The sequence below is a fragment of the Schistocerca gregaria genome, chromosome 2 (genome assembly GCF_023897955.1).
Source record: "Schistocerca gregaria isolate iqSchGreg1 chromosome 2, iqSchGreg1.2, whole genome shotgun sequence".
In the NCBI taxonomy this organism is placed as follows: domain Eukaryota; kingdom Metazoa; phylum Arthropoda; class Insecta; order Orthoptera; family Acrididae; genus Schistocerca; species Schistocerca gregaria.
In genome coordinates this window covers 393139671-393163498 of record NC_064921.1, presented here as the reverse complement: position 1 = coordinate 393163498, position 23828 = coordinate 393139671, and the positions used below count along the sequence as shown (strand labels likewise).

Genomic DNA, 23828 nt, shown 5'->3' with positions numbered 1-23828 from the left:
TCTATTTCTATCAGGTAGCGGGAAAATATTGCGAATAGTTATTTGAAAAGCGTTATTTTCCTAGTAAATTTCCTTTTATGTAAGATGAACTATGAGCGAGAATGTACGATGAATTTCATAAATCACAGAGCATTTGACTCTCATTCAAAAATCAAGTCTTTGAGTACAAACATTTAGAGAAGTTTTGAGTCCAGAAGATCAAGACATTTATGTCTTTATTAAAATTTTTACTGTCACATTTATGGGATGTATCATAAAGTGTAACACACGCAGAAAAGATCAACATTATATGTGAAAGCTTAGCTTCTCTTGCAGCTTATTAACCTCGAGACCAAGATAATATGTGTACGATCTTCGAGACCAAGATAATATGTGAAAGCTCTGCTTTTATTGTAATAACAGTATATATAATAATTTCAACCATTAACGTTTCCTATATGTGTGCACGCCCTACTTAACAGGGATAACGCTATTGGCTGACTACATCACGTGTCCTATGCTCGAATATCCTGTCATCGGCTGGCGAGATCACGTGACATGAGCTATGACTGGCTACAAATCGCTTTGCAATCAGCCTACATGTTGCTGCACATCAAAGATCATTCCGAAACGTCTTTTTTTTTTTTTTTTTTTTTTTTTTTTTCCTTCTGAGTTTGGTTTTAGAAAGAGCCAAGAAGTACTACACCAGAGTATAAAACCATAACCATTGAAAGGACTGATGAGTTTTACAATTCCAAGGTGGGTATACTGTCACTTAACATAGAAAAAGTATATCTTCACCCGGGAGAAAGTGTAATTTTAACCGGGAAATCCGGGAACTTTTTTTTTTTTTTTTTTTTTTTTTTTTCTTGTCTGCGTATACACCCTGACAAGGCAGGAGACCATAAAGGAGGAGAGGTAGGCTTATTGTACAAGAAGAATTTGGTTAAGAACATAAATGAACATCATGCCTGTCAAGTGAAAGGGCGATAGCAACTAAGCTATTGATCCTGTAGATACCTTATTTGTTCAAATGTGGCTGCCTACACCAGAAGCAGTGAGAAGAGGTGGACAAGATATATAAATAGATATAAGTAGTTTTTGAATCAAATGATAATGGGAAATTGGAACAGAGTGGTGAAGAGACACAGGCAAGGAAATAATGATGGAAGTTGTGGACCAAAATGACAGATAAGGTTCTGTGAGAGTCTTTGCTTTTGGATTGCCAATATCTTGTTCAGGAATCATGGATGAATACTATATAATGAAAATGTCTGGTGATAAATCAATGAACTAGATTACAGTTTAATGATCCAAAGGTTTAAGAGCACCAGGATGTCATCTACACTTTTCCTAGAGCAGATGCCAATACATATCACAACCTGTTTGTAGGCTGGAACATTTTAAAAAGAAACAACTTGTGTAGCAGTGGAATCTGTAAAAACTAAAAGATGAAGATGCCAAGCCTCTTTACAAATAATTGGCAGAAATGTTGGGAAGGGTCAGACAGTGTGGATATAGCAGAAGAATGGGTTACCATCAGAGGTATAAGGCTGGAAACTAAGGAAAGAAGCTGGAAAAGTGGAAAAAGGAGGAATGGATCCCACAGAATGTATTAGATAGACTGGATGAGCAGAGAAAATGGAAAAAAATGATTCTGTAGGAGAAAGTAACAACAATGTAGAAAACTGATTAACAAATTGAGAAGGTTTACTGAAAAAGCAAGAGATGACTTGGCGAAAATTCAATGTGAAGAAATAGAACAATTAGGAAAACAAAGGAAAATATATGAAATGTACAGAGCTACAAAATGTAGAAAAATGAAAGAATTGAAAAATTAGCAAGCAAGCAACAAATATTTATGGAAGGCATACAGAAGATCTACATGATGTTATACCTAATCAAGAAAGGTTGGTCTTAAAGGATGAACAAGAATATGACAAAACTCACTGGCAGTTGGACAAAGCAATCCAAAGTCTTCAGGAAAGAAATGTGATGGGCTGTGTTAAAATACCGCCTGAGGTACTGAAGGCCTTCAAGGGACTGGTGCTACAGCTAGAATTATAAATTTGATCAACAGAATATGTCACACAGGTATCCGGCCTGAAAATGACCATGACACCATAATGGTCCCCTTACCAAAGAAATCAAGTGTTGACAGATGTGAAAATTACCGAACAATCAGTTTAATAAGCCACAGCTGCAAAATACTAACACGAATTCTTTACAGACGAATGGAAAAACTAGTCGAAGCTGACCTCTGGGAAGATCAGTTTGGATTCCGTAGAAATACTGGAACACGTGAGGCAATACTGACCTTACGACTTATCTTAGAAGAAAGATTAAGGAAAGGCAAACCTACGTTTCTAGCATTTGTAGACAGAGAAAACTTTTGACAATGTTGACTGGAATACTCTCTTTCAAATTCTAAAGGTGGCAGGGGTAAAATACAGGCAGCGAAAGGCTATTTACAATTTGTACAGAAACCCTTTTGGCAGTTATGAGTAGAGGGGCATGAAAGGGAAGCAGTTGTTGGGAAGGGAGTAAGACAGAGTTGCAGCCTCTCCCTGATGTTATTCAATCTGTAAATTGAGCAAGCAGTAAAGGAAACAAAAGAAAAGGTATTAAGATGCACGGAGAAGAAATAAAAGCTTTAAGGTTCGCCGATGACATCGTAATTCTGTCAGAGACAGCAAAGGACTTGGTAGAGCAGTTGAATGGAATGGACAGCGTCTTGAAAGGAGGATATAAGATGAACATCAACAAAAGCAAAACAAGGATAATGGAATGTAGTCGAATTAAGTCGGGTGATGCTGAGGGAATTAGATTAGAAAATGGGACACTTATAGTAGTAAAGGAGTTTTGCTATTTGGGGAGCAAAATAACTGATGATGGTCGAAGTAGAGAGGATATAAAATGTAGACTGGCAATGGCATGGAAAGCGTTTCTGAAGAAGAGAAATTTGTTAACATCGAGTATAGATTTAAGTGTCAGGAAGTCATTTCTGAAAGTATTTGTATGGAGTGTAGACATGTATGGAAGTGAAACATGGATGATAACTAATTTGGACAAGAGGAGAATAGAAGCTTTTGAAATGTGGTGCTACAGAAGAATGCTGAAGATTAGATGGGTATGTCACATAACTAATGAGGAAGTATTGAATAGGGTTGGGGAGAAGAGAAGTTTGTGGCACAACTTGACCAGAAGAAGGGATCGGTTGATAGGACATGTTCTGAGGCATCAAGGGATCACCAATTTAGTATTGGAGGGCAGCGTGGAGGATAAAAATCGTAGAGGGAGACCAAGAAATGAATACACTAAGCAGATTCAGAAGGATGTAGGTTGCAGTAGGTACTGGGAGGTGAAGAAGCTTGCACAGGATAGAGTAGCATGGAGAGCTGCATAAAACCAGTCTCAGGACTGAAGACCACAATAACAACCAAAGAAATGCAATGCTAATCAATGTACAGCTTAGATAGTGCTACAGGAAGGAGAATGAGAGTATAGGATATCAGTTCAGATTTAAAAAAGGGACAAGGGATAAGATACAAGTTTGATGTGTGAGGATGATGGCACAAAGATTTGTGTAAGTGAACACAGAAATGTGTTTTTCTACTCGGGAAAAGTGTTCCACAGAACTGACCAGTATACACTGTTAAATATTCTATAAAATACTGGTATCAGCGTGTATACGGCCTGAGACAACCGGAGATCCGGGATTTTTTCATCCAGGAGAAAACCGGGAATTTTTTTGAATTCCGGAAATTATTCAGTTTTAATGTTCAGGAAAATTTTGTGATTTTGACTGGTGGGAACCTACACTCTAACAAAGGATATTACTGTATCCCGCTATTGCAGAATAATACTGCAGCAACAAAACATGAACGAGAGAAAAACTTCAGTTGCAAAAGAAATGTGCCGTATAGAACAACAAAACACAGTGCTCATACAAGCGTCTGTCAACAGCAAAGACTGTCAAAGGAATTAGAAAGCCTATGCAATGCTTCCTAACGGCAAATTGCCTGTTTGAGGAGTGGCGGGCGGGCTCTTGCGCATGCGCAGTTGAGTCGCATCTTCTTTCGCTTCTGGTTACAGTAGTTCGGCTGGGCGCCACTACTTAATATTGCCCCGGTTCCGAAACATAGTAAATCTGACCCTGATGCACAGAATAGTCTGAGTTGTTGTGGGGAGATGGATCGTCTGCACGTAACCTGTGTTTACGTTGTGACATTTTTGTTTCCTCTTAGTTTATTGCTCTCGCGTTAAATGATAAACGGATTTTTGCGGCCGGGAGTTATCAAATGAATTTAAATAGGTTTGCATAATTACGGAAGGCTAAAATATGTTATTAGTTTTAGATTTTATTTCCTCCTTCCTATCAGTCAAGTATTAATCGCCTTGCAGAACAATGAAGTTATTTTTGTCGGTTTGCTACAGAGATTTGGCTTTCATTAATCTTTTCTGTTTTATTTGAAACGAAGTATTTAATTTCACACTATTGGCTAGTTTCAACTGTTCGCTGCATTTCAAGTGCACGTATGGCATTGTGCCATAATAAAGAACCAAACATGAGATAATACTGGTACTCCAAGAATATTTACAAACGAATCTGGACATATGAATGTGCATTTTAAGCCAAATTATGCATTTTTGCATGGTTCACGAAATTCCGATGCTCTTGAAGTATCCTCTGATGTCTTGTTTCTTTTAGGACATAATGTAAAATCTTTTAATCTTTTTCACGTACGAACATTCCTGCGTCATCGAAGCTGGATAAGCGCGGTGACGCCTATTGCCTGACGCTCTCTTCCAACTGCTGAAACTAACCTGTTTCTTACAGGTCGTAGGAAAATATTGCGAATGGTGGTTTGAAAAGCGTTACATTCAAACCAGTGTACGATGAACAAAACGTTTGACTCATTTAAAAATCAGCTATTTGAGGACGACCATTCAGAAGAATTTCGAGCCCAGAAGATCAAACATTTACGTCGTTATTAAAAATTTTACTGGCACATTTATGTGATGTGTCTTAAAGTGTAACACGCACGAACAAGATCAACATTATATGTTGGAGTTTAGCTTCTCTTCCAGCTTATTAATCTGAGAGACCAATATTATATGTGAATGCTACATATATTCATGTAAACCATTAACTTTTCTTATTTGTGTGTTCGCGATACTGAAGAGTGATTTTGCTATTGGCTTACTATATCATGTGCCCGTGCTGTCATCAGCTGGCGAGATCACGTGACAATGAGCTATGACTTGCTTACGAAAGCGCCTCGCAATCTCGATTGCAATGCTTATGAAAGGGACATGCAGTGTTTGGTGGAATTTAAATTAATACCTTCGTAATACGGAAATATGCAGCGTACATGTTGCTGCACATCAAAGGTCTTGCAAAACATCGATATATAAAAACAAACATTCTAAGAATTTAGTTTTACAGTGCCGAGGAAGAGTATACTTTCACTTAACGCGGAAAAAGTTTATTTTTAACCGGGAATTTTTTTTCCTCGTCCACGTATACACCCTGGGTAGGGATGGGCTATAGTCGCGCTCGAGAAACGCGCGACGCGAAGGCAATTTCTCGGGTACGCTCGAGAAGTTGACAGTGCTGCGCTCTGAGAAATTGCGCAAACCTTCAGTACACGGAGCACTGAGCCGAAGCGATCGTACTCGTCGTACGTACGTGCTCTGAAAACTGAAATTCTATGATTGATATCAACTGTACTACCGTTATTAATGTGTTCTTAAGTATATGTCTCATAAGACAAAAATCATAGAATTGTTTAAAACAAAGCACAGAATTCGCATAAAACAGAAACTTTATTCTTACAATAGAAATTACCTTGTACATTCTGCATGTACGCTTAAACTTAAAAGAAGTGCTATAGCCTTTTATGTACAGAAACTGCATACATGCGTTTACTTACTGAAGAAAGGAAGGGCACAAAAGTTGTTCAGCAGAAGGCACTTTTACATCCCACTTGTTTAGAAATATATTATTAACCAATTGGCCTTTTAGTCTGCTTCTTTGTTTATAAGTAGTCCGGTTTTCGAAAATATTCCTTCACTGGGAACAGAAGCTGCAGATTTTTCTTGCCACGACAGCTAGACCAGGGTAAATTTTCAGTTTTTTCCAGTAGTGTAAAAAATTATCTGTGCGTTGTAGGTATGGTTCTTCCAAATATCGTACCTCCAGGTCTAGGAACTACTGGCGTTTTGTACGAAATGGTACTCGTGGCTAGTGTCGTTAGCAGCCGAATGAGTAGATCGTACTGTCTCTACATCTGTGCACTCTGCAATTAGGCTTGCCACAGCATGTTTTGAATGAATGGGATTCGTAAATGGTAACGTTTTAATCTTGGGTCGAGAACTGTGGCAACGGCATGTACTTTGTTGGTTTCTATTAATCCTACCCGGGCTATTAGTGAGTTGTGCAGTTGTTGCTGTAGCTCTTGCGCTGTCATGGTAGCCCACTTCCTATTACATACGGTTACGATTAGCTGTCTGATTATTTGAATAGCTTTCGAAAGAGGTATAGGTTTTAGTTGAGATTTCAATTGTTACCACTTCAAATGGCTGTAGTACACACAAACATTCGCTCAAAATATCTCCACCCGTCAGCTGTGAGGTTCTCTACACCTGAATACAAAGTTGATAAAACAGGCTGCAATGCATTCATTTTGCTCCACTAGACATTGTAGCATGTCAAACTTACTGTTCCATTGGGTTTCGGTTTCTTGAATCAACTTATGAACAGGTTTTTTCAATAAAGCCTGGATCTCATGGAGTTTTTCATTAGCATTGCAACTTGTTTTAAAATAGCTAATAATTTTTCTGGCCTTTTCCCACATTATGCAGAGCTCACTGTTGCTGTTCAAAGACCTTTTCAAAACTAAATTGGTTTTGGTGTGTGTGTGTGTGTGTGTGTGCGGGGGGGGGGGGGGGGGGGGGGGGGGGGGGGGAGGCATATCTATGTTGCCACTGTGAATAAGTTGTACGGCCGTCATGTAAGTCATGTAACTCGTGTTGTCAGTTGTGATACTTACAACTTTGTTTTCAATGTTCCATTTTGAAATCACATTATCTGACGCCTCACTAATATTTAGGGCTGTATGCTTTTCCGGGAAACGGAATGTCTCTAGAGCTAAAGCATTCAGGCACCAGTTAGTGTTAATGAAATGACCAGTTACAGCAATGACAGTTACTATTGAGTGAGGTCCAAATATCGGTCATTAAAGAAACACGAGTCTTCCACGGCCAAGTTTACAGCCTCTTTCTGTTTATGGTAATCGTCCTCAATCATGAGGCGTAAATTTTTTCGATTTGGTATCGAGTATTGTGGGTCCAACAGTGAAACAAAACGTATAAAACCAGTGTTCTTGACGATTGAAAATCTTATTTTATCATGGCCACTAGTGCTTCATCTAGCTGTTGTTGCCATTTATTTCCCTCTATGAAGAGAAACTTAAGATTTAGATCAGTGCTCCTGCGCGGGGATACGTTATGCTCAACAACTAGCCCAATAAAATTACATATCACATCGTGCAAAAGCTAGGATAGTTTAGGTTTGATTTTGGGGTATGTTTTAGATTATCGGAGTACGATTAAAAAATCAATGTTTTCTAAGCGTGGCGTCCACTTCGGACACTATCCAAACTTTTGCATGGAATTCACCTTTTGTACCATACGTACCTGGATATTTTGTGTGCCTCGCACTATTTGAAGAATGAGCCTCTGTATCCACAGATGTCGCCGTTTTATTGCTCGATAAATTGCGCAGTTTAAGATGTCTTATCATGCCCGTTGTATTTTTTGATACATTATGGAGATTTTTTACGACAAATGTTGCAAGTAACGTTACCTCCATCCTCCGTAAAGTATAGCCAGCACCATAACGTTCGTTTTCGAGTGTCCATGTTGATTTGAATAACAACTTTACATGACAAACCTGAGACATACTAGTTACGAGCCTAGCGAGCGTGTTTGTCTAGCGGCGGAATTCAATTCATAAAACAACAGCAGCGCGGCGTATGTTGTCACAGCCAACTGGCGCATAGCGGCACACGCCGCCGAGCCATTTCTCGTGAGTTTCTCGAGAAATTCTCGGTGCTCTTGAGTCGCCGCGTCTTGCCATCCCATCACTGACCCTGTGTATACATCGGGATGATAGGATGTTGATAAAGCAACTCTTATGGGACAAAGTGTTAGTTCAACAAGAGAATAAAGAATGCTATGACTGTGCTAGCTGAAACAGAAGAAGAGTGGGTAAACTGTTTGAAATGAAACAGAGCATTTGTACTGCCAAAGTGATGAAAATCGGAAAAGGTGATGACACGGTTAACATATCACTCCACACTATGGTACCAGAGCAGGCTCCATTATTTCAGTATTTGGTAAGCTTGATAACTTCCATTCGAAGTTGTGCAGAGGACATGAGACACGGAACCTCCATGGTAAAGAAAGCTGTCTACAGTGGAAAAGTTTGTTGACAGCCGAAAGCATCCCCATTACTCTTAGAAAGTGGTTAGCCAAATGCTCAGTGTGGCGTGTGGTGTATTGTGATTCTGAAACATGGACAGTCAGGCTCTAACAACAAAAATATACATACGTGGTTATGGAGAAGACTGGAGAAAGTGACATGGATCAACAGAATGATAAATGAGGTGCCGAGCTGGGTAGGAGAAGAGAACTTTACGAGGATGATACAGAAGAGGAAAATATGTTTGATTAAACACATTGTGTAGGAATTGTTTGTTACAAAGGAACATGGAAGGGAAAAGGAAAAAAGAATGATTTAATACAAAAAAATGTTTTAAAATAGATATAATTGGATATTATTGCGTTGTTAAAATTCTTCTTGGCAAATAGGACTTCGCTGACCTACTAGTTGAAGCTGCAGGTGGCTGAGGACTCCAGGAACACTGGCACTTGCCCTTATCATGAAACTCCTCTTCCTGTAATTTCCCTCTTCACTTACTTCAACAAATAAAAAATACATTATACTGTTTCTCCATATAATATTATTCACACACCCATGTGATACATAAAACTCACATTACTTCATATCTTTAAGTCGCACATCTTCAGCGTCCTTATACATACGAGGCAGTCTGTGAGTAAAAAAAAAAGTTCAATCAGTGTTCAATTTTTTAAAAATAAATATTAACTTTGCGGCATCCTGGGGGACTTTCATCATGTACTTATACAATGAGGACTGCAGCTTGTGGTCTTACGGTAGCGTTCTCGCTTCTCGCGTACGGAGTCCCGGGCTCGATTTCCTGCGGGGGCAGGGATTTTCCCTGCCTCGAGATGACAGTGTTGTGCCATCTACGACATCATCATCATCATCATCATCATCATCATCATCATCATCATCATCCTCCTCCATCAGTCCACATTACGGTCAGAAGAAGGCAATGGCAAATCACCTCATGCTAACAGATGTGAAGAGAGGGGGATGCTCAGGACAGAGAAGTGGAGGACAGATTTACTTACACACACACACACACACACACACACACACACACACACACACACACACACAGAGAGAGAGAGAGAGAGAGAGAGAGAGAGAGAGAGAGAGAGAGAGAGAGACTAACATTGTATACTATACATTTGACACTGGCCACATACTATAATTAACTGACACACTGGTTCATACTGTGGGGGAGAATTACCATGCCTGTCTGTTCAGGGAAGTATTCAAAATTCCTAAGCGGGTCTGGCTTCCACTGCTGCAGCGAATGAGAATAATGACTGTGTGTATTGGATACTATTTTGTGTCTGGGCTGTATGCAGGTTCTTACAAAGCTTCCCATTTCTGTTTCAGTGGTTGGTGGGATATAGATAAGACTTCTGTGCTTATTTTGCTGCAATGATAGAAACAACAGACATATTGTGTGCTCAATATGCCGTGTGTGAACTTATCATACTATTGCATCGTGTACTCCTGTAAAGTGAGTAAGGTCTATGCTTTTGTGGATTCTAGAATACTTTATCCTATGAACTTCAGAAATGACATAGGCGTACAGCCAGGTTGTCCATCAATAACACAAATAAGCTGTCAGAAATAGTGCAACGTCTTTAAAGATTTAATAACACGGCATATGGTCCAATGAAATCAGGACCGGTTGCATTTATCTTCACAATGCATAATGAAGGGAAGATCACTTAAGTCACTCTTAGAGATTTCAGTAGCCGACTAGACTTTCTAATCTGCTACATTCCCCAGCAAGGAGAGGTACTAGTATTCGCGTTTTAAGGTCGGAGTCTGCCTCATTTTAAGATCAGAATCTGCCTCAACAGACGACCTCACACATCCCTAAATATAAATGGCAACAAATTACAAGCACATGTATGAACAAACTACATGAATAAATGTAATCTGCACATTCTCTGAAGAAACCAAACAAAGATGAACATTTTATTCCGCGTAATGTGATAAAGATTACTTTGTTTTAGATTACCGACATTGTTCCAAAAGCTGTTATCTGAAAATAAGAGTCAAAATATCACTGAAATCATGTTCCTACTAAAAATGAATAGATAAAAAATGTTTCAAGTACCTACTGTGTAGCAATGGAATATTTTATTCTTTTTATGCTGCCGAGTCAAGTACATCCGATACATTATAACAATATTAATAGATTACCTACAGTTAAACATTAGGGAGAGAGTTTGTTTTCATTCAGAATTGATCCAGCAAATGTCAATAGTGCTGCTCACAGTTTGAACAGTCATATGAAAGTGCTAAACTAGGCATACTGCGATGACAATTTCTGGCTCATTTTACATAATATTTAGGGATTCTCTTCATAAGTTCTTCCAAGTTTTAGAACTACTGGCCAAACAATTTATTCACTATAAAATACATTGTTATAAGTTAATATGTAAATTTCATCCACAGAACACTTCCAACTTCCTAACTTATTTTCTTATACTAAGCTTGCTAGAGTCACTGGATTTGACTGATGAAAAATACTTAGTAGTTCACTTTATTTTCGTTTCAAGAAGCTGAAAACCTGGAAGACCCAAACTTTGGGGTTAGGGACAAATCTTGTAATGGAAAACCTAACTTGATCTTAGCAGTAAACCTATGCTCTAAAAATATTCACAATATACCCCAACACCAGGAATCAAAGCAAACAATATCTCTGATATCATCAACTTTCCTACTATATGACAAATCAAAACAGTGTAGATGCTGTTTTGATACTCATGATCTGTGCTGGTACCGTGACACTCAAATAATATTGGTGTAGTCAAGGTGTCACACTTCAGTTTTCCACTCTTATATCTTCCTCAGTTTTAACAATTTTTGCCACACTATTCTCTCTCTCTATCTGTGACACACACACACACACACACACACACACACACAAACAAACAAACAAACAAACAAACAAACAAACAAAATAACCAATCACTCAAAATCAAGGTCACACATTTTTCATGTGCTGAAACTTGACTAAAGCAATTACAAAACTACTTAAATTTCTTGCAGAATAATAATTAATGGCACAAAGCAGGACATTTATGAGAATTTTGATTTTTATTGATTTGTACAATGTACAATAATTTTAAGTGCTTCGATACAGATATCACTTTAAGAATAGCTATGACAAGAAAGAGAAAATAGATGTGCCAGGAATGCCTTTTTTTCTTCTCTCAACATCCAACACATCACCAGTAGTTGGATGAAGTGTTTGCTGCAATACTGTGTAAACTAAGATCACATTTTAAAACTCCACATAAGTAGTGACAATAGTTGCAAGATTATTACATCTCTAAATTATGGCATCAGCAACAAATTCAAAATCAACATGAAATGTGGAAAAGTCAGTAATATAAAATGTAAATGCAGGAAACAGTTTTGGCAATGTTTTAAATCAACTTCATGAGGTGGTCCAACAACTTTAACACAAAAATTCTTGCAGAAAAAAAGAAAAAGCAGTTGCCTGCCACGGCTGCAATAAGGCAAACACCAATGTCGTTTACCTTAGCTTCTGAGGCCTACAATTTTGATTAATCAAGACACAAAACTGGAATGAGAATGCAAACAAAACTGACGATCGGAGCATAATGTACAATACTGGAACACTAGGCAATTAATAATTACCCAGCAAGTTCACGTTCACCTTTTCTTCTTAAGCATGAAGTATGACCAATTTTACTCCAGCATGAAAGGCCTTTTACTAGTAATGATTTATAGTAAACACAAAGAAAAGATTTGGTAACAGGTGCATTGCCGTCATATGGGTGAAAGAAAATATTTAATTCCTTGTAATGTGAAAACAAAACTTGTTTTCAGAAGGAAAGGAAAAAATCAAGAGGAAGGAAATACTGTTTTTGTACTGGCAAGTATTTCTCACTGAAATTATTTTCAAGGTACCGTCAAGAACATTAATGGGAAAGTACAATAATTTTGAGTGCATGTGTCTGGAATGTGCAAAGAAATAAATTCAGCAATATTCTTGATCTCTATTACCTACCAAAATTGAAATGTGTTGTCTGTCACACAGCATGTATGTGTATGAGAAAGTTATAATTTATTTACTTTTTAAAATTATACTTAATTCATTGAGTGTGCCATCATATTGGCATCATTGCCACCAAACTGAAAACAGCAATTCAAAAACGATTAAAAAAGCAAAACACTTGGAACACACACTACTGCGATGGCAGCAAAGTAAATAAATTAACCAGAAATAACAACAGTACTGACTAGTTTACATTGCACACACAACAGCCAATCTGAGTTGACCTCTCCAATGGAACAGTTGATGGTTAGTAAGGAGGGTGAATTGCCAGAAATGTAGGAAATTACATTTGCATTTTGCAAGTGGATAGATGTTGCTACACTGCTGTTAGAACTAAAGTTACAAGAAACAATGAAATATCTCATGTAATATCTCATGTATCACACTAAGTGCTTCTTCTCCCTTCACCACCGAAATCAATCAGTTTCTTTTAAGTGGCAGATAGTTAATTATTACTTTTTGTAAGCCTTCCCTATTGACGTGTCAAAATTATCAGGTTACAAGAGGAGGACAATGCTCTTTTCATATCACACATTTTCACTTAACAGAATTCAACTGCCAATTTCTCTAGACCACCACTAGAAAATTTTTGAACAACTCTCTCACAATCGGTGGTGGGATGTTTTCAGATGTATTTTACTTAGGTAATACTGTAGTAGAAAAATTAATATTACGCTATGGATGATGCCTGAAATAGCTATGCATATCTTATTGTACTTTATCCAAATTAAAATGATATTTAACGAGTTCCAATAAAATTGAATTTTCAAAATGAATTGCACACCACTATACGTAATGGTCATGGTAATTATACGTACATTTATTCTTTTCTCACTTTCACATAAATCTGATAATTTCATTGTAACACAAAATACAATAATGAACTACAAGAGCTTACTGTCAGAAAATACTTTTTTTCAGTTTTACATGTACTCTTAAAACTACTGAGCTATGAAGCACTGTCTGTCATACCTCAAAATCAAAAATGCTTTAACACTGTGTACTTGTGTATCTAGTGTCAAGTCTCCTTTGTAACACTTGTCTCCTGCTCACATCTAAAAAACTGATTTCATTTTGAATATGACATTTACTTAGGGTAGCCCCCACCAGGTGCTACATGCTGACTGGATCCATAATTGTAACCCTGTCCATATCCCTGCCATGTCCCTTGCTGCTGAGCAGGACCACCATAGGAGTCTGTATTCGCCTGCATAAACAATAAAAGAATACATTAAGTATTATGTAACAAAAATGAAATTGTTTATTCTGAAATATTACATCATCTTAAAATTAAGACACTAATCACAATTCAAATTGTAACATTATGCCTAAAACCAACAGGCAAAATGTGGATGTACTATTTAAAAAGCTGGTATTACCTCATATTCAACAATTAGAGCAACTTCAAAGCACACAGAACATATCTGCAAAACAATGCATTTAAAGAGATGAACTACATTTTGATTTTTGTGAGAGGTCTTTGAACCATTCATCATGCAGTACAGCACATACTTTAAATAATGTCTGCATAAAGCTAGAATCTTTGAATACAATACTCCTTGCTATTTCTCAGAATGTACAAAATGTTACATCTAGACTAACTTCACTGCGGCAACAACAGGACACACACAATATCTTTAATGACATCACCTCAGATCCCCCTATCATTTGAAATAGATAAATTGGCAGCTCACCAGGCTCATTTCAGCATTGTGTAGTACCCACAAGGTGAGGTGCTTTACTGAACAACAAATCTCTTTCCAAACTACGATTTCATCTCCGTTATTGGGCTAAGAATTATTTGTATTTTGATAAATTCTTAATGTTTACCACTTATTTTGAGCTTAAGATATTGTCTACTAGTATACTATTAGTATAAACCATTTGATTGAAAACACCAATGGTAAAAAGTCTTGCAAAAGACTAATGAAACAACAAAACAATCAATTACTGATAAAATTATTTAATTGAATAGTTAGAAAATCTACTCATGAAACGGTGGCATATAAAATTCTTGCGTGTGTCTGCCGCCGCTTGGCGAATAGATTTTTTATCTATTCAATTAAAAGACCTTTCTTTAGCACTAACACCACTGGAAAGCTTTTGTTTCCTAAAGTCTTGAAGTGTAGCCATGCAGAAACTACAGCTGCAGGAGCATAATATTTTTGCAGAATTTTAACATGTACATACAATCATCTCTCCATACAATCCTGCTAACAGTCACAGCAATTATTTATGCAATAACGCCTTTTCTTAAAAGTGCTGTTTATTACAGAGGTAGGCTAAGGTAAATACAAGTCAGAAGGTTTATTGGTGATTAATCTGCATGAAAGTATGAAGAAATGGCTTTGCCAGTCAGTTTACTAAAGGCCACTGCAGCCTTTTTACAAGAACAAGTCTATCAAGACTGTTTAATGAGTACCCCCTGTACCCATCCACTTCCACTTCAGGACCACCACTGGTAAGTCTTACAACAAAGGCAGAACATCTGAAACCACACATGGTTTACTAACTTACACATGTTCGCTGCACTTCTTTTCAATCAAACATCTTCCTTTCCTGGGTAAATCAATGAAGTGCAGGAGACTGACTTTATTATAGATGTGGGGGACATTTTTCCCTGTTAGTAGAAAGCTCAGTCACTAGCAGTGGCCTATGTGCAGCAAGATAAACAACAGCAACATGAAAGCTGATGTTTTAAATTTCACATTTAAAAAATAAGTCATGCGAGAGGATTTCCGAGCTGCACAGATTACAAACAGACCTCCCTGGCAGGCTCCACAGCTAGGATACATAAAATTACAGACTCCCAAACACAAGTTTGTTGCAGAATCTGTGAGCATTTTCCTACATTTGATTATGGCTAGTCTCCTTCAGACAGAAAAATCTCCTGTCCACGAATTAGCACCTATTTTTAAAGCACTTGTCTGACACTCAGATTCCATATTGATAGATTTTTGGGAAGCACCGATACAGGGGCACACTGTGGAATTGAGGTCCAAGCTTATGGAAAAGTTCTTAGAAATGTGTAAGGTTTTTTTACCGAATAGAAACAAACATGTACTACTGGGTAGCAAGTGTTCATCAGAGTTAGAGATGTCATTAAGAGTGCCCCAGGGAAGCGTGATAAGACCGTTACTCACTCTATATACATAAACAACGTAACATACAGAGTGACAAGCAATCCGATCGAGTGTCAATGAGACTAGTGTACAGGGAAGTTTTATTTCTGAGAGACTTAACAAGATACAGCAGGACTTCGACAGTATTTCTTTTCAGTGTGATGAATTACAGCTTGCTCTAAATGTAGAGAAACTTGAGTTAATTCAGACGAGTTGGAAAACAATCCTGTGATGTTCGACACACATTTTTGGTGTCATACTTGCCACAGTCACATTTATTAAATATCTAGGCGCAATGCTATAAAGTAACACAAAGTGAAATAAGCACATGATAACTGTAATAGTGAAGGTAAATGGTTGACTTTGGCTTACTGACAGAATTATAGGAAAGTGCAGCGCATCTGTAAGAGATGATCATGCATAGAACACTTATATGAGCCCTTCTCGAGTACTACTCTGTGTTTGGGAGCCTCACCAGGTTGGATTAAAGGTAGACACTGAAGCAATTCAGAGCCATGCCACTTCTTTTGTTAGCAGTAGGTTTGACTGACAAGTGTTACGGAAATGTTTCGTAAACTACAATTGGAATCCCTGGAGGGAAGATGTTCTTTTAAAAGAACACTATTAACAAAATTTAGAGAACCAGCATTTGCATCTGACTGCAGAGTGATTCTACTGCTGCCAATGTACATCTTGTGCAAGGACTGTGAAGATGAGGTAAGAGAAATTAGGACCTGTACAGAGGCAGGCAGACTGTCTTCTTTCCCTCAATCCGTTTGAGGGTAGAACAGGAAATGTGACTAGTAGTAATGGGCCAAGATATCCTCTCCAACACACACCATATGGTGGCTTACTGAGTAATACGTAGCTCCAGATGAGCGAGGATAAGTAGTGAGTACTCATTGGATTTCAATATTTTATTAAATATTGAATTTCAATATTTTATTAAATAACAGATAAAATTGAACAGCGACATTGCATTAAAAAAAAAAAGGTGGGCGACACCTCACCTCAGCAGAAATCATTTCCAAGCAACGACAACACTGTGAGCTATTCACAGATAATAGAGTGGTACACCCATTTCAAAGAAGGCTACCCACTGAACCACGTAGAGGCACACCCTAAACCATACAAAAAGCGGTGCCATTGAACAAGCACATATTTTTGGTCGTGAAAGACTGTTTTATCACAGTAAAAAGACTTGCAAATGATGTGGGTAACTGCTTGATTACTACATTCAAATTTGACCAACCATTTGTGCATGAGGAAGTGTCTCTGAAGTACGTAACAAAACTGTTGACAATGAAACAGAACCAACATCAGAGAATTGGAAAAGACAATGCAGATAGTAAATCCCATTCTGTGTGACTTGGCTATTTTCCAAGCTGAAATACCCCTGAAAGGAACTTTATTACAGTTAAAAGAAGACGACATGCAGAATGCAATGGCCTGACAGATCAACATTCCAAAAGATGCATTAACAATGGCAGGAGGGCTGGGAGAGAGTGCGCGTTTTCAAGGAGACTACTTTGAAAGTGATTGGATTCTGTATCTTCAAATCAATAAATGTGTTTCTACTAAGCAGAAGTTGAATATCTTGTGTATAGGAATGACCATCACTAAAACGATTGAACAAACCACCACCACCACCACCACCACCACCACCACCACCACAGTATTTTCATCATCCTATTTTATTTTATTACTCTTATATTTATAGTTCTCTCTCTGTTTTTAGCCATACTATTAATTTACATTTAATTTCATTTGCTCTTATCTTTTTATCTCATTCTATCATACTACCTTTGGACTGAGGCATAGTGTAGAATATCTATGAGGGTGAGGATAGCTCATCAAATCATAACTGTCCAGTGACATCGTAGCTGTTTACATTTTGTGCCAAGACAATAACTTTAACATTACACATTTATTCTGTATTCACACTTTCTTTTGTTAGTAACACCAATTACGAGTAACTGTTGCTGTTACCAATGCATATCTAAATATGTAAAAAGAGTTACTTTTCATTATTGTACCACAAAGCCAATTGACTTTGGAGACACTGTATACTGAGGCGACAAAACTAATCAGATAATGATAGGCACATATACAGATGACAGTAGTACCATGTACGCAAAGCATAAAATGGCAGTGCAACTGCCATCTGTACTCAGGTGATTCATGTGAAAAGATTTCTGATGTGGCTACATCACAAAAATTAAAAGACTTTCTCAAGGAATGGTAGTTTGAGCTACACGGATGGGAATTCAATTTTCCCAGATCTACAATGTCAAGAGTGCCAAGAATACCAAATTTCAGGCATAATCTTTCACCATAGACAATCCAGTGGCCGATAACCCTTATGACCGACAGCAGCAGCATTTGAGTAGAGTTGGCAGTGCTAGCAGACCAGCAACACTGCGTGCAATTACCGCAGGGATCTATGACGAATGTATCAGTTTGGACAGTGTGTCAAAATTTGGCATTAATGGGCTGTATCAGAAGATAACCAATGCAGATGCCTTTGCTAACAGCATGATATCACCTGCAGTGCCTCTCCTGGGCTCATGGCTGTATAACAGTTGGACCTAGATAACTGGGAAAACTATGGCTTGATATTTATGAGTCCCGATTGCAGTTGGTAAAAGCTGATAGTAGGGTTCAAGTGTGGTACAGACCTTACAATGCCATGGATCCAAGTTGCCAAAAAGGCACTGTGCAAGCTGGTGCTGCCACCATAATGGTGGGGGCTGTGTTTACGTGGAATGAACTGGGTCCTCTGGACCAACTGAACTCATTGCATAACTGGAAATGGTTATGTTCAGCTACTCAGAAACTATATGCAGCCATTCAACGGTGGAATTTTTATTATCTACAATGGGCCACGACACTGGGCCACAATAGTTCGCAATTGGTTTGAACAGTCTGGAGAATTCAAGTGAATGATCTGGCCACCCAGATCATGTGACAAATCGCACTGAACATTTATGGGACATAATGAAGAGATCAGTTTGTGCACAAAATCCTGCACCAGCAACACTTTTTCAGTTACGGACAGCTATACAGGTAGCATGACAATGTGTTTGCAGTGGACTTCCTGACAAGTTGTTTATTCCATGCCGGAGACACCATAAGATGTTAGGTGGTACCCCATGACTTTTCTCCTCAGTGTAGGTTTTCTCTATTTTCAACTGTCTTTTCTACAGATGGCTCTCTCATCCTGGGGTTTTAGCAACCTTCCCTCCTTTTTAAGCTTACTCATCTTGTTTTCTTTCCTACATCAGAAAGGAAGTAATAAGTTCTGGAAACTAGGAATAGTTTTTTTCCACTTTTAAATGTGTATTGGCAGCACAAAAATTTTGCTTCCTGAAATATTGGCCAGCTTTTATATAAAATTTTAAAGTTGAAAATAAGAGCTTTAATTTTACCTGTCCCCATCCTTGATTGCTGGAACCATAACCTTGATTATAGTACTGTTGTTGATTCCAATTGTATGGTGTAGTGCTTCCATAACCCTGCTGTGAATAGCTTTGTTGACCGTATCCTGACTGCTGCTGTTGTGGCGGCTGTTGTTGATGCTGCTGTTGTGACTGCTGTTGCTGGTGATGTGGTTGCTGTTGCTGCTGCCCATAACCTAATAATGAACAGAAAATTTTCTTTACATGCCACAAACTATGGTACTGGGCAGTTACACACTATAATTTCTTGATTACAGTGATACAAGTTAACTTAACAAGGGTATAATACTAGTACAGAACTGGAACAAAACTTACGTATTTTATGGAAAGCTTATCTGGAGTTTTCCCTACTTTTAATGGGACAAAGAGCAAATGGGTAAGAAAACAGGTGAAAGAATATAAAGGAATGCAGGTCAATAACACAGGATCTTTTGAGGACGGGGAGAGCAGTTTCTCCACCTTGCAGAACAATTAAAATAAAGTGTGACTTTTGACAGTTATGCACTGAGCCAGTAGAGGTCAGTGTTGTTACCATCATGTGTGCAGTGTATCATACCCACTTTGGTGCACAAATTAGCTGTCAGTGAAGCATTGTTAAATAACAAATGACAATACCAAGTAGGAAACTTCTACATTAACCATTTCATGTGGTGTAACGTTAACAATAGCTGCTTTTGTTAGCATTTGCCCTTTACTGAGCTTAAACTACTTTGTTTCTACCCAAGTCACTTTTCACCTGGGTATAATTAAGTTCAATACTATTAAAATTACAAGGTATTCTGCCATATTGTATTACGCACTTTATCCATAGCCAGATTGTTGACATGGAAGCACCTTTTCTTTGCATGCACTATTTTACAACTTCTTCTCTTGTGCTGGTTTATTAAAAGTGCAGCGCGAAACTTCTTCCCATAACATAGCAGCACTTGACAAATCATTTTCAAAGCCAGTCATAATAATCTGACATAATTAACCTGATGACAGGTTCTTGGTATCATTGATACCAAACTGTCCAGATACATTTAGTTCTATGAGGGAGAAAAAATGTGTCAAAGGCAATACAAAGTCAAAATTTTGTTTGGACCATGGATGTTCAACTTGCTCTTCCGAAAGAAGCCATCAATCCCACCTTTTTGTCACTGATTACTCACATTTACTACCTGAATTGATGTTCAGCCCCAACAAAAATTGAAAGCATCCAATTGTAATAGCTTGTTAAGACTACAAATAGGACTGCAAAACTAGACACAGCACTGATGATTGTACTATACTGGTGGGAAGTAGGCCAATGAAACAATCCCAAAGTAACAAACATTTCCAATAAATACATACAATATTTTTATTTACCTTTCCAGCTCTGCTGGGTGTTTTGTTGTCCCCAGCTTTGCTGATTATAATTCTGGCCCCAGCCTCCACCTGAGCTGCCACTGCTGCTTACATTACTAGTAGTGGCCCCACTTCCTTGGTTGTAATTCCCCCAACCTCCCTGTGAAAACAGAACAGTGATTATTTGATATATTCACAAATCTAATTCAGTGAAATATTGAATTTCTGACTTTGCTGAACTCTACATGTAACAAATATTTTATGAAACATATTCAACTACACAAAAGTGATGCAACTCAAATTAACAAGAGCAGTGACATCTCGTTAGAAAATAAATGAAAGGTTTAACTGACAAATCGACATCATCTGTCACAGGGCCTACCACTGTATTACAGTTTACGGAGCCCTCCATTGTTTTCACTTCATTATGTGCTACATGGACAATTTTTTGTCTCCAAGCTTTTGAAGCAACATGTTCCTTTGTAAGAGCAAAGTAGGAGGAAGGGAAATATCAGGGGAGGTAAGACAGATGACGTTGCCATGGACCACTCTGAATCCAGGTTAGGGGCTACATGTGACACAGGAGTATAAAAGGCAGCAAAGATACAGGAAAATGCATCAGACTGAGATGACAAAAATCATGTATTGGTAAACACCACCTCCAGAGCAGTTTAAAACATTATCTCTGAAAATAAAAGCAGCTCTCCACGTTAACTAAGAAGCAGTTCAATTGCCTGCCAACATTAGTCAAAGAATCTGGAAGATCATGGTGGGCGAGCCTAGAGGTAGGAGGGGTAAATTCCATCAGGATATGTGCCACTTAAAGACTCCTCAACGACAATAGTGAGTGGCTTACTAGAAGATAAAACTATAACTTACAGGTATCACTTATGTAGAGGCAACATAGGACAGTGGATTCCTTCTTCCTTCAGGGACAAAAAGCATGGAGATCATTAGAGGAAGCAGTAGCTAACCAGATGATCTATCTCCAAGTGAGTTTACACCCACAGAACTGTGTCAAGACCATCAAAGCAAATGCTGTACAAGTAATGTGAGCAATAGCCTGGGCACTGTTGGTTGAGTCAGTGAAAAATTAAAATATAATTGAGAAAGGCATGTTTAATAAAATTTAGGTGTGGTTTTTTTTTTTTTTTTTTTTTTTTTTTAGCAGAGCTGATAGTCCTACACACACCCAGCATTTAATGTTGTTCCTGATCAGCAGAAGATGGAAAGCACATCTCTGTCCCTGGGTTTAGCATCATCAATGAAAATGATGGTAGCACCCTGATACCCCTTAAGAACTGTGGAACAGATGCCTTAACATGCTGGAGGCAATGAACTTTAGATCCTTGAAACAAGACTGGTCCTATTTGTTGTCTGGGTACTCACCAACGAGTGCATGGGAAAGCACAATCAACACAATCTAATGAGGGTAGATGATAGTCCTAGCAGAGGGTCTTGAGGCACATTTCAACTGGTAATCCCACCCTATTGAGTGTCAAGGGGTCAACAGCCCTTGGATGAAAAAAATAATAGGATATATTGGATGATTAGGCAATTGTTCAGTGGTTATTGTGGAAATGACCAAGAGTTGTTATCGTCTGAACCGAAGACTTAACAGCCACACTTCACTGAAGAGCAGGTATACAGGACTAGTCTATCTCTAGAATAATGTACTGTGTATAATAACTTCAAAGCCAAAGAGTGCAACAGTTCACTTAATGTGAGAGTCAACATATATTTTAGTACGTAACTATATAATCAAGATAGCAGTAGACTATGAACGCAGATTACATTGGAAGTGCAAATTGAAGGTGGCAGAACAGTTTTTCATAGGTCAGCGATTGTTCTCTAATTGTTCTACAGCTGCGTAACATTTAGCTGTTTGGTTCAGTTGATGAAAGTTATTGAATGAAATGTACAGTGTGGTTAGATGTTCCATTTGGCTTTAAATTATGGTGCTTTCAATTGTGTGGCGTGTTTTTCTCATTGAACATGTGTTTCAACAACGCAATATATACAGAAATTTAGTACAAGGAAGCATTTGATGAAAAATGCCCAGAAAAAGCTGTGCCTCATCATGATGCAGTTTGTCGACTTTTTGAGAAATTTCAAGAAACAGGCTCACGGTTACATGCTAAACGCAATATAATACCACCCAAACCTATGAACAGTGGATATTTCAGACTCAGCAGCAAAATCACTGAGCAAGTTGCCACACGAAAGTTATCAGGCTTGCAACCATACATAAAGCAACTGGCACTGAAATTATTTCCGTATGAAATGACAGTAGTGCAAGAACAGAAAATGTGTAAATTGAAAAGTGAATACCGTACTGCAAATGGTTTAACTCTTATTGAGAGGAACACCACTGATATTCTTGATGTCACCTTCTAGACAGACAAGGCCTGGTTCCAACCCTCTGGTTATGTTAACACACCAAAAACAATTATGGTCAAAGATGAATCCCTATGCTGTGCTTGAATTAGCACAAAATTTCGAGTGTAGTTAGCAATATTCAGATGGCCCATTATTGGATATTGATTTTTTTTTTAAAGTAAATGTAAACAGTGAATATTTTTGTTTAATGGTCTTCGATTTCATTTTTCAACTAAAGATGAAATCAACTACTCATAGTTTCAACACGGTGGTGTTACTGCACACACAGCTAACACTACACTTCATCCCAAACAGTATTTTGAGAACTTGGGTCATCTCGAAAAATCTATGGCCCTTCTTTCACTAAGCCACATCCACTGCAATTTTGCTCTGGGGAGTAGAAAAATACGTAACATATCACAATTGCCTACGAATGTTATGTGACTTAAAAACTGACTAAACTGCATACGCGAGAAGCATATCACAATCAGATCTGCGGAAAGTGTTTTCCACTAAACTTGTGCAGTTCAGACTCCCAACACATGTGGCGACCGCACGCCAATTTCCCAAACATCCTGTAATGTGCCATGCCAAGGCTCTTGTATTTTATTGATTGAACTGAAGAGTTGACCTTAGGGAGATATGCCATGGTACTATTACATTGTGCTGAATGTATGCTATGTACATTAGGCCTACAACAGATTCTTCAGTTTTTGTAGGCACAATCTTTTGAAGTAATAATATTGCAGTACACGTGCTAAAGTGACAATAATTTCAGCTGGACAAGATTTACAAAGGGTGATAATTACTCCCTGAAAATACTATAACCTCCAACACATTTGAAACAAGAATTCACATGCCATGATACAGGTTAATCCATAACTCGTAGGGAGATTATGGTTTTAATCAGCTTCAACATCTTAACTGAACAATGCAATTTCACTGGTGATATGAAGATTTTTCAAATCTTTAAATGAACTTTAAACGGTGGGTCCAAAATCATACACAACATCCAT

General features: G+C 38.0%; 1 protein-coding gene across 1 annotated transcript in view; it reads right to left on the bottom strand.

Moving 5' to 3' along the window:
- Window positions 1–13320: 13320 nt before the first annotated feature.
- Window positions 13321–23828, bottom strand: part of LOC126321930 (heterogeneous nuclear ribonucleoprotein U-like protein 1) — a 105707-nt gene continuing 95199 nt past the window's right edge. Inside the window, exons 15-17 of the mRNA XM_049994241.1 lie at window positions 20455–20593; window positions 19078–19283; window positions 13321–13734 (exon numbers count right to left, since the gene is read on the bottom strand). Of these exons, the coding sequence (XP_049850198.1) occupies window positions 13615–13734; window positions 19078–19283; window positions 20455–20593 (465 nt within the window). The 3' untranslated portion in view covers window positions 13321–13614. The remainder of the gene's footprint in view (window positions 13735–19077; window positions 19284–20454; window positions 20594–23828) is intronic.